Source organism: Tachyglossus aculeatus, chromosome 15, assembly GCF_015852505.1.
Source record: "Tachyglossus aculeatus isolate mTacAcu1 chromosome 15, mTacAcu1.pri, whole genome shotgun sequence".
Taxonomy (NCBI): domain Eukaryota; kingdom Metazoa; phylum Chordata; class Mammalia; order Monotremata; family Tachyglossidae; genus Tachyglossus; species Tachyglossus aculeatus.
In genome coordinates this window covers 27160195-27174613 of record NC_052080.1, presented here as the reverse complement: position 1 = coordinate 27174613, position 14419 = coordinate 27160195, and the positions used below count along the sequence as shown (strand labels likewise).

General features: G+C 55.0%; 1 protein-coding gene across 2 annotated transcripts; it reads left to right on the top strand.

The window, feature by feature from the left end:
• The first annotated feature begins 606 nt into the window (after positions 1 to 606).
• Positions 607 to 13400, top strand: AHCY (adenosylhomocysteinase). 2 transcript variants are annotated; one of them, XM_038757403.1, is made up of 10 exons: positions 607 to 722; positions 4796 to 4986; positions 5094 to 5169; positions 5405 to 5557; positions 6530 to 6642; positions 6731 to 6938; positions 7014 to 7101; positions 7178 to 7295; positions 11329 to 11400; positions 13189 to 13400. In XM_038757403.1, the coding sequence occupies exons 1-10, from the start codon at positions 695 to 697 to the stop codon at positions 13318 to 13320; spliced, it is 1179 nt and encodes a 392-aa protein (XP_038613331.1). In that variant the 5' UTR covers positions 607 to 694; the 3' UTR covers positions 13321 to 13400. The 2 variants fall into 2 exon arrangements, with proteins under 2 accessions (XP_038613331.1, XP_038613330.1); XM_038757402.1 differs by having other exon boundaries at positions 11206 to 11400.
• The last annotated feature ends 1019 nt before the right edge of the window (positions 13401 to 14419 follow it).

The following is a 14419-nucleotide window of genomic DNA, read 5'->3' as shown; positions in this document are numbered from 1 at the left end:
ATTTTATTTGTACACATTTATTCTATTTATTTTGTACATATTTATTACTCTATTTATTTATTTATTTTACTTGTACATTTCTATCCTACTTATTTTATTTTGTTGGTATGTTTGGTTCTGTTCTCTGTCTCCCCCTTTTAGACTGTGAGCCCACTGTTGGGTAGGGACTGTCTCTATGTGATGCCAATTTGTACTTCCCAAGCGCTTCGTACAGTGCTCTGCACATAGTAAGCGCTCAATAAATACGTTTGATTGATTGATTGATTGATTTTATTTTAATATGTTTTGTTTTGTTCTCTGTCTCCCCCTTCTAGCCTGTGAGCCCACCGTTGGGTAGGGACTGTCTCTCTATGTTGCCAACTTGGACTTCCCAAGCGCTTAGTCCAGTGCTCTGCACACAGGAAGCGCTCAATCAATACGATTGATTGATTGATTGATGGATGGATGAATGAATACGATTGAATGAATGAATGGAGGCGGAGAGTGTCAGCCCGCCCACGCCCCCTAGCGGTTCCGCGCGGGCGGGCCGGGCGGCTCATGAATATGCAAATGAGGGGAGGCTATTTAAAGGCGCCGCAGCCCCGCGCCGTTCCCCAGCCGGCGCCACCCGTTCTTTGGGCCGCTGCAGCTCCTCCCTTCCCCCCCCCGGACCGGTCAGTTGGGGCCTCCCCTTGCTGTTTGCGGACGCCCAAGCATGTCGGACAAGCTGCCCTACAAAGTCGGTGAGGACTGGACGTTGGGGAGGTGCAATGGAGGGCGGTTGCAACGTGGGGGGGAGCTGGGCACCGCGCTGCCATCTGCAATGCACGGGCTTTCCGGCGGATCGGGCAGGTGCAACTTTTTAGGCGCCCAGTGCCAAGCGGTGGAAGCAGCTGCTTCCACCGCTTGGCACTGGGCGCCTAAAAAATGTGCTGCCCCGAGCGGATCCGCTGTGCGCCTGCGCGGGGGCGCCCGCGAGCTCTTCGCGAGGACTACAAGCCCCAGTGGGCACCGCGCGGGGCAGCCGGAAGCTGTAGTTCTCCGGCTAAGGGGGCGCGTTCGGGCCCCGCTCGGCGGGGACTACAAGCCCCAGCGGGCACCGCGCGGGGCAGCCGGAAGCTGTAGTTCTCTGGCCGCGAGGGCGCGCTCGGCGGGGACTACAAGCCCCAGCAGGCACCGCGCGGCCTACCCTTTCCATTCGTTCAATCGTATTGATTGAGCGCCTACCGTAGCGCTGTACTAAGCGCTTGGGAAGTCCAAGTTGGCAACATCTAGAGACGGCCCCTCCCCAACGGCGGGCTCACAGGCTAGAAGGGGGAGACAGGGGACAAAACATATTAACAAAATAAAATAAATAGAATAAATATGGACAAGTAAAATAGAGTAATAAATATGTACAAACATATATATATATATATATGCATTATATATACGTGCACTGAGCAGCGTGGCTCGGTGGAAAGAGCACGGGCTTTGGAGTCGGAAGTCAGAGGTCATGGGTTCGAATCCCTGCCCCACCACTTGTCTGCTGTGTGACCTTGGGCAAGCCACTTAGCTTCTCTGAGCCTCAGTTACCTCATCTGGAAAATGGGGATTAAGACTGTGAGCCCCACGTGGGACAACTTGATCACCTTGTATCCCCCCCCCCAGCGCTTAGAACAGTGCTGTGCACATAGTAAGCGCTTATTAACAAATGCCATCATCATTATATATACATAATAAATACGTACAAACATATATGTTTGTATGTATATGTATATGTAATGTATATATACATAATAAATACGTACAAACGTATATATATGTTTGTACCTATTTATTATGTATATGTGATGTGTATATAATGCATGTGTAATGTATGTATATGATGTATATATGTATGCATATATAATGTTATGTGTAATATACATTATATATATATATAATATATAAGCGCTGGGGGGATACAAGGTGATCAGGTTGTCCCATGGGGGGCTCACACTCTTAATCCCCATTTTCCAGATGAGGTCACTGAGGCCCAGAGAAGTGAAGTGACTTGCCCAAAGTCACCCAGCTGACAATTGGCGGAGCAGGGATTAGAACCCATGACCTCGGACTCCAAAGCCCATTCTCTTTCCACTGAGCCACGCTGCTTCTAAGCGCTTACTATGTACCAAGCACTGTTTTAAGCGCTGGAGCCCGGGGGCAATACAAGCAGCGTGGCTCAGTGGAAAGATCACGGGCTTGGGAGGCAGAGATCATGGGTTCTAATCCCTGCACCGCCACTTGTCGGCTGGGCCTCAGTGACCTCATCTGTAAAATGGGGATGAAGACTGTGAGCCCCTCGTGCGACAGCCTGATCACCTTGTATCCCCCCCTCAGCGCTTAGAACGGTGCTTCGCACATAGTAAGCGCTTAACAAATGCCATCATTATTGCACAAGGTGATAAGGTTGTCCCACGTGGGGCTCCTTGGTGTTAATGCCCATTTTACAGGTGAGGTAACTGAGGCCCAGAGAAGTTAAGTGACTTGCCCAAGGTCTCTCCCCCCTTCTAGACTGTGAGCCCACTGTTGGGTAGGGACCGTCTCTATACATTCCCAACTTGTACTTCCCAAGCGCTTAGTACAGTGTTCTGCACACAGTAAGCGCTCAATAAATACGAATGAATGAATGAATGAATGAAAGGTCACACAGCTGAAGTGGCGGGGGACGGGATTAGAACCCATGACCTCCTAAACCCGTGCTCTTCCCCCTGAGCCACGCTGCTTCTCGTACAGAGCGCGGGCGTCTGTCCTGTGAAGCGGTGCTGCGGGACCCGGGGGCGTGTTTGTGTGTGTATACGTGTGAATTTGTATGTGTGCATGAATGCATGTATGTGTTGGTGGGAGGGCGAGGGGCAGAGCCTGGGAACTTAATAATAATAATGATAATAATGGTTATTAAGGGCCTCCTGTGTGCCAAGCACTGTTCTAAGCGCTGGGGGAGATATAAGGGAATTAGGTTGTCCTATGTGGGATATTAATCCCCATTTTACAGATGAGGGAACCGGCGGCACGGGGCCCAATTTGGCGGGGACACATCCGAGGGGCCACCCAGGGCCGGACTCACCGTGTGCTACGCACTGTGGAAACCGTCAAGGATCCCGATCCCCATCCGGGCATTAGAACACGTTAATAATGAAGCGGCGCTAACCTGCAATTATGGGAGCCGTGCCAGGCGCCTTGAGGGTCATAACTGCCCAATCTTCCCTTGAAATCCCTCGAAACGGATTTCAAACACCCCCCAGGGTGTAACGGCCGTCACCAGGGGATTTCTCCCCCCATTAATGATCGTAGCATTTAAGTCAACACTCTGTAATAAGCACTGGGATCGATACAAGGTAATCAGGGCAGATGCGGTGCCCGTGCTCTATAGAGTCTAAGAAGGGGGGAGGTGAGGTATTTGAGGAAACTGAGGCCCGGAGGGGTCAAGTTCATTCAGTCGTATTTATCGGGCGCATATTTGGAAAGTACAATATGGCAGTAAGTTTGGCCAAGGTCACCTAGCAGCCAAGCGGCAGAGGAGGGATTAGAACCCAAGTCCTCCTGCCTTCCAAGCTTGTGCTCTCTCCTCTGGGCTCAGGGGTTTCTCCAATTCCCAGCCTTTAATGGTTGTGACAGGTGATTCCCCCGCCCCTCACATCCCAACAGATTCCAGCCCCCACTCCCAATTCCCAGTGTTCTGCCGCGATTCCAACCCCTCTTCTCCTGCCGGGCCCTCCGAGGCGGGAGGGGGGTACTCACCGTTTGCGGGATTCCCCCGCGCGGCGGCACCTTCATGAAAGGTTAGTCAGGCGTGGTTCGGGAGCGTGGCCATCCGGAAGCGGCACAGAGAGGGCAGACAGGAGGACGGGTCGCTCGCAGAGAGCGGCACCGTAAAGACCCCCGAAGGGTGAGGAAGCGCCGGGCAGGTAGCCGGTCCGCAGCACCGGGGAACGGCGGGGGCTTCGGGAGCCGAAGTCGGAGTACTCGCCCCGACCTCATTGGGTTCTCCTTGGATCATCTGCTCTGCGTTCCCTCCGTGCCCACTGTGCCGAGATGGAGGGCCCGGTCGGATCTGCCCACCTGGGTGGGACCCTCCCCAGTGCCCGGGATGAGTAAAGGTGCTCAGGGCACCCGGAACAAGTAAACACTCATGGCACTGAGCAGGAGTAAGTGCTCCCCGGCGCTCAGTATGGGCTAAGTGCTCAGCAAAGGGGTAGGTTCTCAGTAAGCATCAGAGCATCCAGTTGGCCGAGAGCTTGGCCCGCGTTTTCTGGGCTAACCCGAGCCACTCGGACCGTCAAGCCCCCGCTCTTCGGCCCTGCTCCTCCGGCAAATGGGGCAACGGGGAGGGTCTTCCTGGGGCGCGGGGGTGAGGCGCCAGGTTCTGGGCTCCTCGGGACTCGGCCTTTGGCCACTGGAAGGCACCTGTTAGGGGTTGGCGAGGGAGGGGAGCCATTAGGGGGGTCTGGGGAGGCGGAGGTGCATTGAGATAACCCACCCAACAAGCAGAGATGGGGCCCGGGCAGAGCACCGGAGGGCCGTTCCGCCAGCTTTGAAGAAGCCCAGCCGGACGGACACGACGCAGGGGTCCGGCCTTTGCCGCCACGGGGTGCCCCGAGCCCAGCGGGGACCCCGTGGAGGAAATGGGGAGTCGGCCGTGGGCCGACGAGCCGGGCGCCGGCTCGGCCCAGAGCCGGTGAGGTCGGCGAGCCGAGTCCCGGCGCCGCGGGGGCGGCAGGGATGAGCCTGAGCCCTCTCCCGAGGGCCGGGGGGCAGGCGGGGTCAGCTCCCAACGGCCCCCGTCTCCCCGCAGCTGACATCGGGTTGGCCGAATGGGGCCGCAAGGCGCTGGACGTGGCCGAGAACGAGATGCCGGGCCTGATGAAGATGCGCGAGATGTACGGGGCCTCCAGACCGCTCAAGGGGGCCCGCATCGCCGGCTGCCTCCACATGACCGTGCAGACGGCCGTCCTCATGGAGACCCTGGTGGCCCTGGGCGCCGAGGTCAGGCCGCCCCTACCCCCGCGCCCATCTACGCGAACGCACCCGCGCGTGCGTGCGTGCGTCACGACCCCGGCTCGGGGCTGACCCGCGTGTTCCGGCTGTTGCAGGTGCAGTGGTCCAGCTGCAATATCTTCTCCACGCAGGACCACGCCGCAGCCGCCATGGCCAAGGCCGGCATTCCCGGTGGGTGTGGTGGGGCCGGAGGAATACGCCCTCGGAGGGGGCGGCCGTTTGAGGGGACCCCCCCCCCCCCAACACACACACACACAAACCTACCTCCGCCCCGTCTTCTCGACGGGAAGATCCCAGCCAGGGGTCTGTCCGGCCTGAATGGCATCTTGTCCTTGGGGGTCGGGGGGATCTTCCCACTCGCCCCTTGGCCGGGGACTGACGGGATCTTCCCGGCCGGCCGCTGCAGTGTACGCCTGGAAGGGGGAGACGGACGAGGAGTACCTGTGGTGCATCGAACAGACCCTGTACTTCCAGGACGGTCGCCCCCTCAACATGATCCTGGACGACGGCGGAGACCTCACTAACCTCGTCCACACCAAGTACCCCCAGCTCCTCAAGGGTGAGGGGCCGGCAGGCCCACCGCAGAGGGGAGGGCCGGGGCGCGCCCACGGGGCCGCTTTGGAGAGGCAGCGTGGCCCGGCGGAAAGAGCCCGGGCTTTCGAGTCAGAGGTCGTGGGTTCAAATCCCCCTTCCGCCCCTTGTCAGCTGGGTGACTTTGGGCAAGTCACTTGACCTCTCTGGGCCTCAGTTACCTCATCTGGACAATGGGGGCCCTGCCCCGATTGACCCCGCCTCCCCTGCCCCCATATCTGGCCAACATTCCTCTTCACCCATCACATTTCTCCTTTTTTTGCAAACAATCAGCCCCCTCTGGATATGCACTTGCCCCCGCTGTAGATGTGTGATTCGTCTGGCTGTCTCCCCAGTCGATTCTAAGCTCCTTGAGGGCAGGATGTCACGTAGTCAGCTTTTGTTGTAGGCTCCCATACTCTCCCTCCGGTCCCAAGCACAGCCCACTGCCCCCCACTAAATACCGAGAAGGAGATGCGGCCAATTTCCACTCCGATTTCTTGGGATTTACTCCCTAAGGGAAAGGGGTAGTAGGACTGGGGGTTAGGGTGTCTGAGGAATGTCGGAAAGCGGCGTGGCTCAGGGGAAAGAGCCCGGGCTTTGGAGCCAGGGGCCGTGGGTTCTAATCCCGGCTCCGCCACTTGTCAGCTGGGTGACTTGGGGCAAGTCGCTTCACTTCTCTGGGCCTCAGTCTGGAAAATGGGGAGGAAGACTGTGAGCCCCTCGTGGGACAACCTGATGACCTTGTATCTACCCCAGCGCTTAAAGCAGTGCTTTGCACATAGTAAGCACTTGACAAATACCAACCTAATTATTATTATACCCCATTGGGGGAAGGCCCTGAACCATCCGTCCCTGCTCAGGGGAAGCAACAGGTGCCAGCGGGCATGGCGGCGGCTGAACCTCAGCCCCACGGCGGGCCTGGCTCCCGCGTGCTCGGCGACCGCCCCATCTCCCGCAGGCATCAGAGGTATCTCCGAGGAGACCACCACCGGCGTCCACAACCTGTACAAGATGAAAGCCAACGGCGTCCTGAAGGTGCCGGCCATCAACGTCAACGACTCCGTGACCAAGGTAGCCGCCTCCCCCGTCCCCGCGGGCCCGGGGGGAGGTGGTCAGACCCCCGGGCTCGGGCCTCACCCTGGGCCCTCTCCCCTCCCAGAGCAAATTCGACAACCTCTACGGCTGCCGCGAGAGCCTCATCGACGGCATCAAGCGCGCCACCGACGTGATGATCGCCGGCAAGGTGGCCGTGGTGGCCGGCTACGGCGACGTGGGCAAGGGCTGCGCCCAGGCCCTGCGCGGCTTCGGGGCCCGGGTCATCATCACCGAGATCGACCCCATCAACGCCCTCCAGGCCACCATGGAGGGTGAGGGGCCGGGGCGGGCCGGGGCGGGGAGGCCGCCCACCCCGCCGAGGCTGGGACGGTCCTTTTGTGCCCTAGGTTACGAGGTCACCACGATGGACGAGGCCTGCAAAGAAGGGGGCATCTTTGTCACCACCACCGGCTGCACCGACATCATCCTGGGCAGGTGCGGACCGGGCCCGGCCGTGGGGCTCCCCACCCCCTGGTCCCTCGCCCCTTACCCGGCCCCGTCTCCCCGGCAGGCACTTCGAGCAGATGAAGGACGACGCCATCGTGTGCAACATCGGCCACTTCGACGTGGAGCTCGACGTCAAGTGGCTGAACGACAACGCGGCCGAGAAAGTCAACATTAAGCCTCAGGTGCGCGGGCCGTGACCGGGAGGAGCGCTTGGACGAGGGAGCATCATATTGATTCCTTCCTCTCCCCCTCGTCCCCCTCTCCATCCCCCCCATCTTACCTCCTTCCCTTCCCCACAGCACCTGTATAGAGGTATATATGTTTGTACATATTTATTACTCTATTTTTTACTTGTACATATCTATTTATTTTATTTTGTTAGTACGTTTGGTTTTGTTCTCTGTCTCCCCCTTTTAGACTGTGAGCCCACTGCTGGGTAGGGACCATCTCTATATTTTGCCAATTTGTACTTCCCAAGCACTTAGTTCAGTGCTCTGCACACAGTAAGCGCTCAATAAATACGATGGATGATGATGATGATTGAGCGCTTACTGTGTGCAGAGCACTGTACTAAGCGCTTACTCCAGCTTTCTCACCTTAGGCCAAGATGGCAAACAGCAGTTTGGGCAATACACGGTGGCAGCGGGGTGGTCTGATACCAACAGTGGAAATAGATAGAGAAGCAACGTGGCTCAGTGGAAAGAGCCCGGGCTTTGGAGTCAGGGGTCATGGGTTCAAATCCCAGCTCCGCCAACTGTCAGCTGTGTGACTTTGGGCAAGTCACGTCACTTCTCTGGGCCTCAGTTACCTCATCTGTAAAATGGGGATTAAGACTGTGAGCCCCCCGTGGGACAACCTGATCGCCTTGTAACCTCCCCGGCGCTTAGAGCAGTGCTCTGCACATAGTAAGCGCTTAATAAATGTCATCATTATTATATGCCTGCGCCCGGCCCTCCTCTTCTGCTCCCTCCCTCACCGCGGGAGCACAAGAGGTGAAGGGGACAGATCGATCAATCAATCGTATTGAGTGCTTACTGTGTGCAGAGCACTGTACTAAGCGCTTGGGAAGTCCAAGTTGGCAACACATAGAGACAGTCCCTACCCAACAGTGGGCTCACAGTCTAGAAGGGGGAGACAGAGAACAAAACCAAACATATTAACAAAATAGAACAGATATGTACAAGTAAAATCAATCAATCAATTGTATTTATTGAGCGCTTGCTGTGTGCAGAGCACTGTACTAAGCGCTTGGGAAGTACAAGTTGGCAGCATATAGAGACGGTCCCTACCCAACAGTGGGCTCACAGTCTAGAAGGGGGAGACAGAGAACAAAACCAAACATAGTAACAAAATAAAATGAATAGGTATGTACAAGTAAAATAGAGTAATAAATATGTACAAACATATACATACACACATATATACATATACATGCATATATATACATGTACATACACATATACATGCATATATACATATGTGCACATATACATGGATATATACATATACATGCGTATTTGCACACATATACACACACATATATACATATACACACACATACATACATATACACACACATACATACATATACACACACATACATACATATACACACACATACATACATATACACACACATACATACATATACACATATCTACACACACATATACACAGCATGGCTCAATGGGAAAGAGCCCGGGCTTTGGAGTCAGAGGTCATGGGTTCAAATCCCCGCTCCGCCAATTGTCAGCTGTGTGACTTTGGGCAAGTCACCTCACTTCTCCGGGCCTCAGTTCCCTCATCCGTAAAATGGGGATGAAGACTCTGAGCCCCACGGGGGACAACCTGATTACCTTGTAACCTCCCCAGCCCTTAGAACAGTGCTCTGCACATAGTAAGCGCTTAATAAATGCCATCATTACTATATATACATACACATATATACATATACACACATACACATAAATACATACATATATATACACACACACACATACATATATATACATATATCTACACACACACACACACACATATACACACACATATACACACACATATACACAGCGTGGCTCAATGGGAAAGCCCGGGCTTTGGAGTCAGAGGTCATGGGTTCAAATCCCGGCTCCGCCAACTGTCAGCCGTGTGACTTTGGCCAAGTCACCTCACTTCTCCGGGCCTCAGTTCCCTCATCCGTAAAATGGGGATGAAGCCTCTGAGCCCCACGGGGGCCAACCTGATTACCTTGTAACCTCCCCAGCCCTTAGAACAGTGCTCTGCACATAGTAAGCGCTTAATAAATGCCATCATTACTATATATACATACACATATATACATATACACACATACACATAAATACATACATATACACACACACACATACATATATATACATATATCTACACACACACACACATATACACAGCGTGGCTCAATGGGAAAGAGCCCGGGCTTTGGAGTCAGAGGTCATGGGTTCAAACCCCGGCTCCGCCGACTGTCAGCCGTGTGACTTTGGGCAAGTCACTTCACTTCTCCGGGCCTCAGTTCCCTCATCCGTAAAATGGGGATGAAGCCTCTGAGCCCCACGGGGGCCAACCTGATTACCTTGTAACCTCCCCAGCCCTTAGAACAGTGCTCTGCACATAGTAAGCCCTTAATAAATGCCATCATTACTATATATACATACACATATATACATATACACACATACACATAAATACATACATATATATACACACACACACATACATATATATACATATATCTACACACACACACACATATACACACACATATACACACACATATACACAGCATGGCTCAATGGGAAAGCCCGGGCTTTGGAGTCAGAGATCATGGGTTCAAATCCCGGCTCCGCCAACTGTCAGCCGTGTGACTTTGGGCAAGTCACTTCACTTCTCCGGGCCTCAGTTCCCTCATCTGTAAAATGGGGATGAAGACTCTGAGCCCCACGGGGGACAACCTGATTACCTTGTAACCTCCCCAGCCCTTAGAACAGTGCTCTGCACATAGTAAGCGCTTAATAAATGCCATCATTACTATATATACATACACATATATACATATACACACATACACATAAATACATACATATACACACACACACATACATATATATACATATATCTACACACACACACATATACACACACATATACACAGCGTGGCTCAATGGGAAAGAGCCCGGGCTTTGGAGTCAGAGGTCATGGGTTCAAATCCCGGCTCCGCCAACTGTCAGCCGTGTGACTTTGGCCAAGTCACCTCACTTCTCCGGGCCTCAGTTCCCTCATCCGTAAAATGGGGATGAAGCCTCTGAGCCCCACGGGGGCCAACCTGATTACCTTGTAACCTCCCCAGCCCTTAGAACAGTGCTCTGCACATAGTAAGCGCTTAATAAATGCCATCATTACTATATATACATACACATATATACATATACACACATACACATAAATACATACATATACACACACACACATACATATATATACATATATCTACACACACACACACATATACACAGCGTGGCTCAATGGGAAAGAGCCCGGGCTTTGGAGTCAGAGGTCATGGGTTCAAATCCCGGCTCCGCCGACTGTCAGCCGTGTGACTTTGGGCGAGTCACCTCACTTCTCCGGGCCTCAGTGACCTCATCCGTAAAATGGGGATGAAGCCTCTGAGCCCCACGGGGGCCAACCTGATCACCTTGTAACCTCCCCAGCCCTTAGAACAGTGCTCTGCACATAGTAAGCCCTTAATAAATGCCATCATTACTATATATACATACACATATATAAATATACACACATACACATAAATACATACACATACACACACACACACACACACATACATATACTCATATATACGCATATACATACATTCATATATACATATGTATACACACAGATCAGCCCGAGACCCCCCACCGACCCACCCCTGACCCCCAGGCCAGCAGGGAGGGACGAGGGGCCAGCCGTGGGCCCGTGGGTCAGCTTGGCGGGCCCTGGCTCCGGCCTCCCGGCCCTGCCCCCCGTCAATCGGCGTCCCGGCCCTGGCCCCCCCGGCAGGTGGACCGCTACCAGCTGAAGAACGGGCGCCACATCATCCTGCTGGCCGAGGGCCGGCTGGTCAACCTCGGCTGCGCCATGGGCCACCCCAGCTTCGTCATGAGCAACTCCTTCACCAACCAGGTCCTGGCCCAGATCGAGCTGTGGACCCACACGGACAAGTACCCCGTGGGCGTGCACTTCCTGCCCAAGAAGGTGAGCAGCCCTCCCCGTATTGGGGGGGGGGGGGGGGGGACATCGCCTTTCCACCCTCCACCGCCCGCCAGGACCCTCGCCGGACGCGGGGTGCCGAGCTGGGGGTTGCGGGCTGAGCCCGCTTCTTTTGGCTAGTGGCTCTGGGGACGGTCCTTCCTCCTGGGCTCGTGACATCGCGGTGTGGCCCGGAAGCAGAATCCTGGCCAAGACCCTCCTTGCTCCCCCATGTCCCCGGACTTCCCGGCTCCCAAGTGCGGGTGCCCGGGACGGGCGAAACCGCGGGAAGGGAAGAGCCAGACGGGGAGACTTAGTACAGTGCTCTGCATCATCGTCATCAATCGTATTTATTGAGCGCTTGCTGTGTGCAGAGCACTGGACTAAGCGCTTGGGAAGGACAAATTGGCAACATAGAGAGACAGTCCCTACCCGACAGTGGGCTCACAGTCTAAAAGGGGGAGACAGAACAAAACCAAACATACTAACGAAATAAAATAAATAGAATAGATATCTACAAGTAAAATAAATAGAGTAATAAATATGTACAAACATATATACAGGTGCTGTGGGGAAGGGAAGGAGGTAAGATGGGGGGGATGGAGAGGGGGACGAGGGGGAGAGGAAGGAAGGGGCTGAGTGTGGGAAGGCCTCCTGGAGGAGGTGAGCTCCCAGTAGGGCTTTGAAGGGAGGAAGAGAGCTAGCTTGGCGGATGGGCATCATCATCATCATCATCAATCATATTTATTGAGCGCTTACTATGTGCAGAACACTGTACTAAGCGCTTGGGAAGTACAAATTGGCAACATACAGAGACAGTCCCTACCCAACAGTGGGCTCACAGTCTAAAAGGGGGAGACAGAGAACAAAACCAAACATACTAACAAAATAAAGTAAATAGAATAGATATGTACAAATAAAATAAATAAATAAATAAATAGAGTAAAAAATATGTACAAACATATATCCATATATACAGGTGCTGTGGGGAAGGGAAGGAGGTAAGATGGGGGGATGAAGAGGGGGACGAGGGGGAGAGGAAGGAAGGGGCTCAGTCTGGGAAGGCCTCCTGGAGGAGGTGAGCTCTCAGCAGGGATTGGGGGCATTCCAGGCCCGGGGGATGACGTGGGCCGGGGGTCGACGGCGGGACAGGCGAGAATGAGGTATGGTGAGGAGATTAGCAGCAGAGGAGCGGAGAGTGTGGGCTGGGTTGGAGAAGGAGAGAAGGGAGGTGAGGTAGGAGGGGGCGAGGTGATGGACAGCCTTGAAGCCCAGGGTGAGGAGTTTCTGCCTGATGCACAGATTGATTGGTAGCCGCTGGAGATTTTTGAGGAGGGGAGTAACATGCCCAGAGCGTTTCTGTAAGCACACAGTAAGCGCTCAATAAATGCGATTGAATGAATGAATGAATGAGACCTAGCGACCGCCTGGCCGCCCCCAGGCTCGGCTCTCCTCCCTCCTGGCTCTCCTAAGCCGCCCGTCCCCGTTTGTTGTGTGGTTCTGGCTCTTGTCGCAGGCAGGGAATTCTCTATCAAGGAAAAGCGGCATCTCCCGCATCTGCTCCTCGTTTTCCCCTACAAACTGTTGAGGGCAGGGGAGCCCGGAGGGCTCAGGAACGGGGAGGGCCGGGCCGCCCCTCAGCCGGGGGAACCCGGGCCCGTCTGGGTCGGGGGTGTGTCCGACGGGAAGGCGAATCCCTCCCGCTGCGGGACTGCTCCACACCTCCCGGCCCCGACTCGGGGGGTTGCGGGGGTCTCGGCCGGCCCCCCCCCAGACACGCTCTCCCTCCCACAGCTGGACGAAGCCGTGGCCGCGGCCCACCTGAGCAAGCTGGGCGTGAAGCTGACGGAGCTGACCGACAAGCAGGCCAAGTACCTGGGCCTGCCCCGGGAAGGCCCCTTCAAACCGGACCACTACCGCTACTGAGGAGCCCGGCCCCAGCCCCCTTGCTCTCCCTCCCCGAAGCCCCCTCAGAGAATAAATCTAAATCTGCGTTGCTCTCCCCACCCCATCCTCCATCCTTCAGGGAGCGGGGTTCGCTCTAGGGCCGGCCGGGATGCTCCTTAACCGCCCTTGTCTGCAGTAACGACAGGGCAGGGGGGTAAACAAAGTAACACGGGAGGGGACGGGAAACCACGGTCCCGCTGGGTGCCAAGGGAGGGCACGGGATATAACACTTGGTCCGCATCCCAGGAGCTATCGGGGGCTGCGGCCATTCCAGTCCAGGGGCCACCCTGACCCTGCCTTGGAGCTCTCAGTTTCCCTCCTTTTCCTCCCTCGGCAGCGGCTCCTGAAAAGCGGGGACCCATCTAAGACTGACTTCTGGGCGGGAGGGAAGGCGTTCTGCCCCGTTGTCCCCCTTTTTTATTTCGGGAGGGGAGAATAAGTGGACGGGCGATAAAGCAGTAGTCCGGGATTTCTCCAAGCCCGCCGCTCTCGGGCGTTTACTGAGACGGTCATCACCCGTGGGCCAGGAGGAGCTGGAGGGGAGCCTAGGGGTTAGAGGCCTGGGCCTGAGTCAGGAGGCCCTGGGTTCAAATCCCTGCCCTGCTAGTCTACTGTGGGGTCTTGGGCTAATAATAATAATAATGTTGGTATTTGTTAAGCGCTTCCTATGTGCAAAGCACTGGGGGGAATACAAGGAGATGAGGTCCCACGTGGGGCTCACAGTCTTAATCCCCATTTTACAGATGACGGAGCTGAGGTACACAGCAGTGAAGCGACTTGCCCAAGGTCACACAGCAGACAGGTGGGGGCGGAGGGATTCGAACCCATGACCTGTGACTGCCAAGCCCGCGCTCTTTCCACTCAGCCACGCTGCTTCTCTCCTCATTTCACTTCCCCCTGCCTCTGTCACTCGTCAGCCATGTGACCTTGGGGAAGTCACTCAACCTCTCTGTGCCTCAGTTCCCTCATCTGGAAAATGGGGATTAAGACTGTGAGCCCATGTGGGACAGCCTGATCACCCTGTATCCACCCCAGCGCTTAGAACAGTGCTTGGCACATAGTAAGCGCTTAACAAATA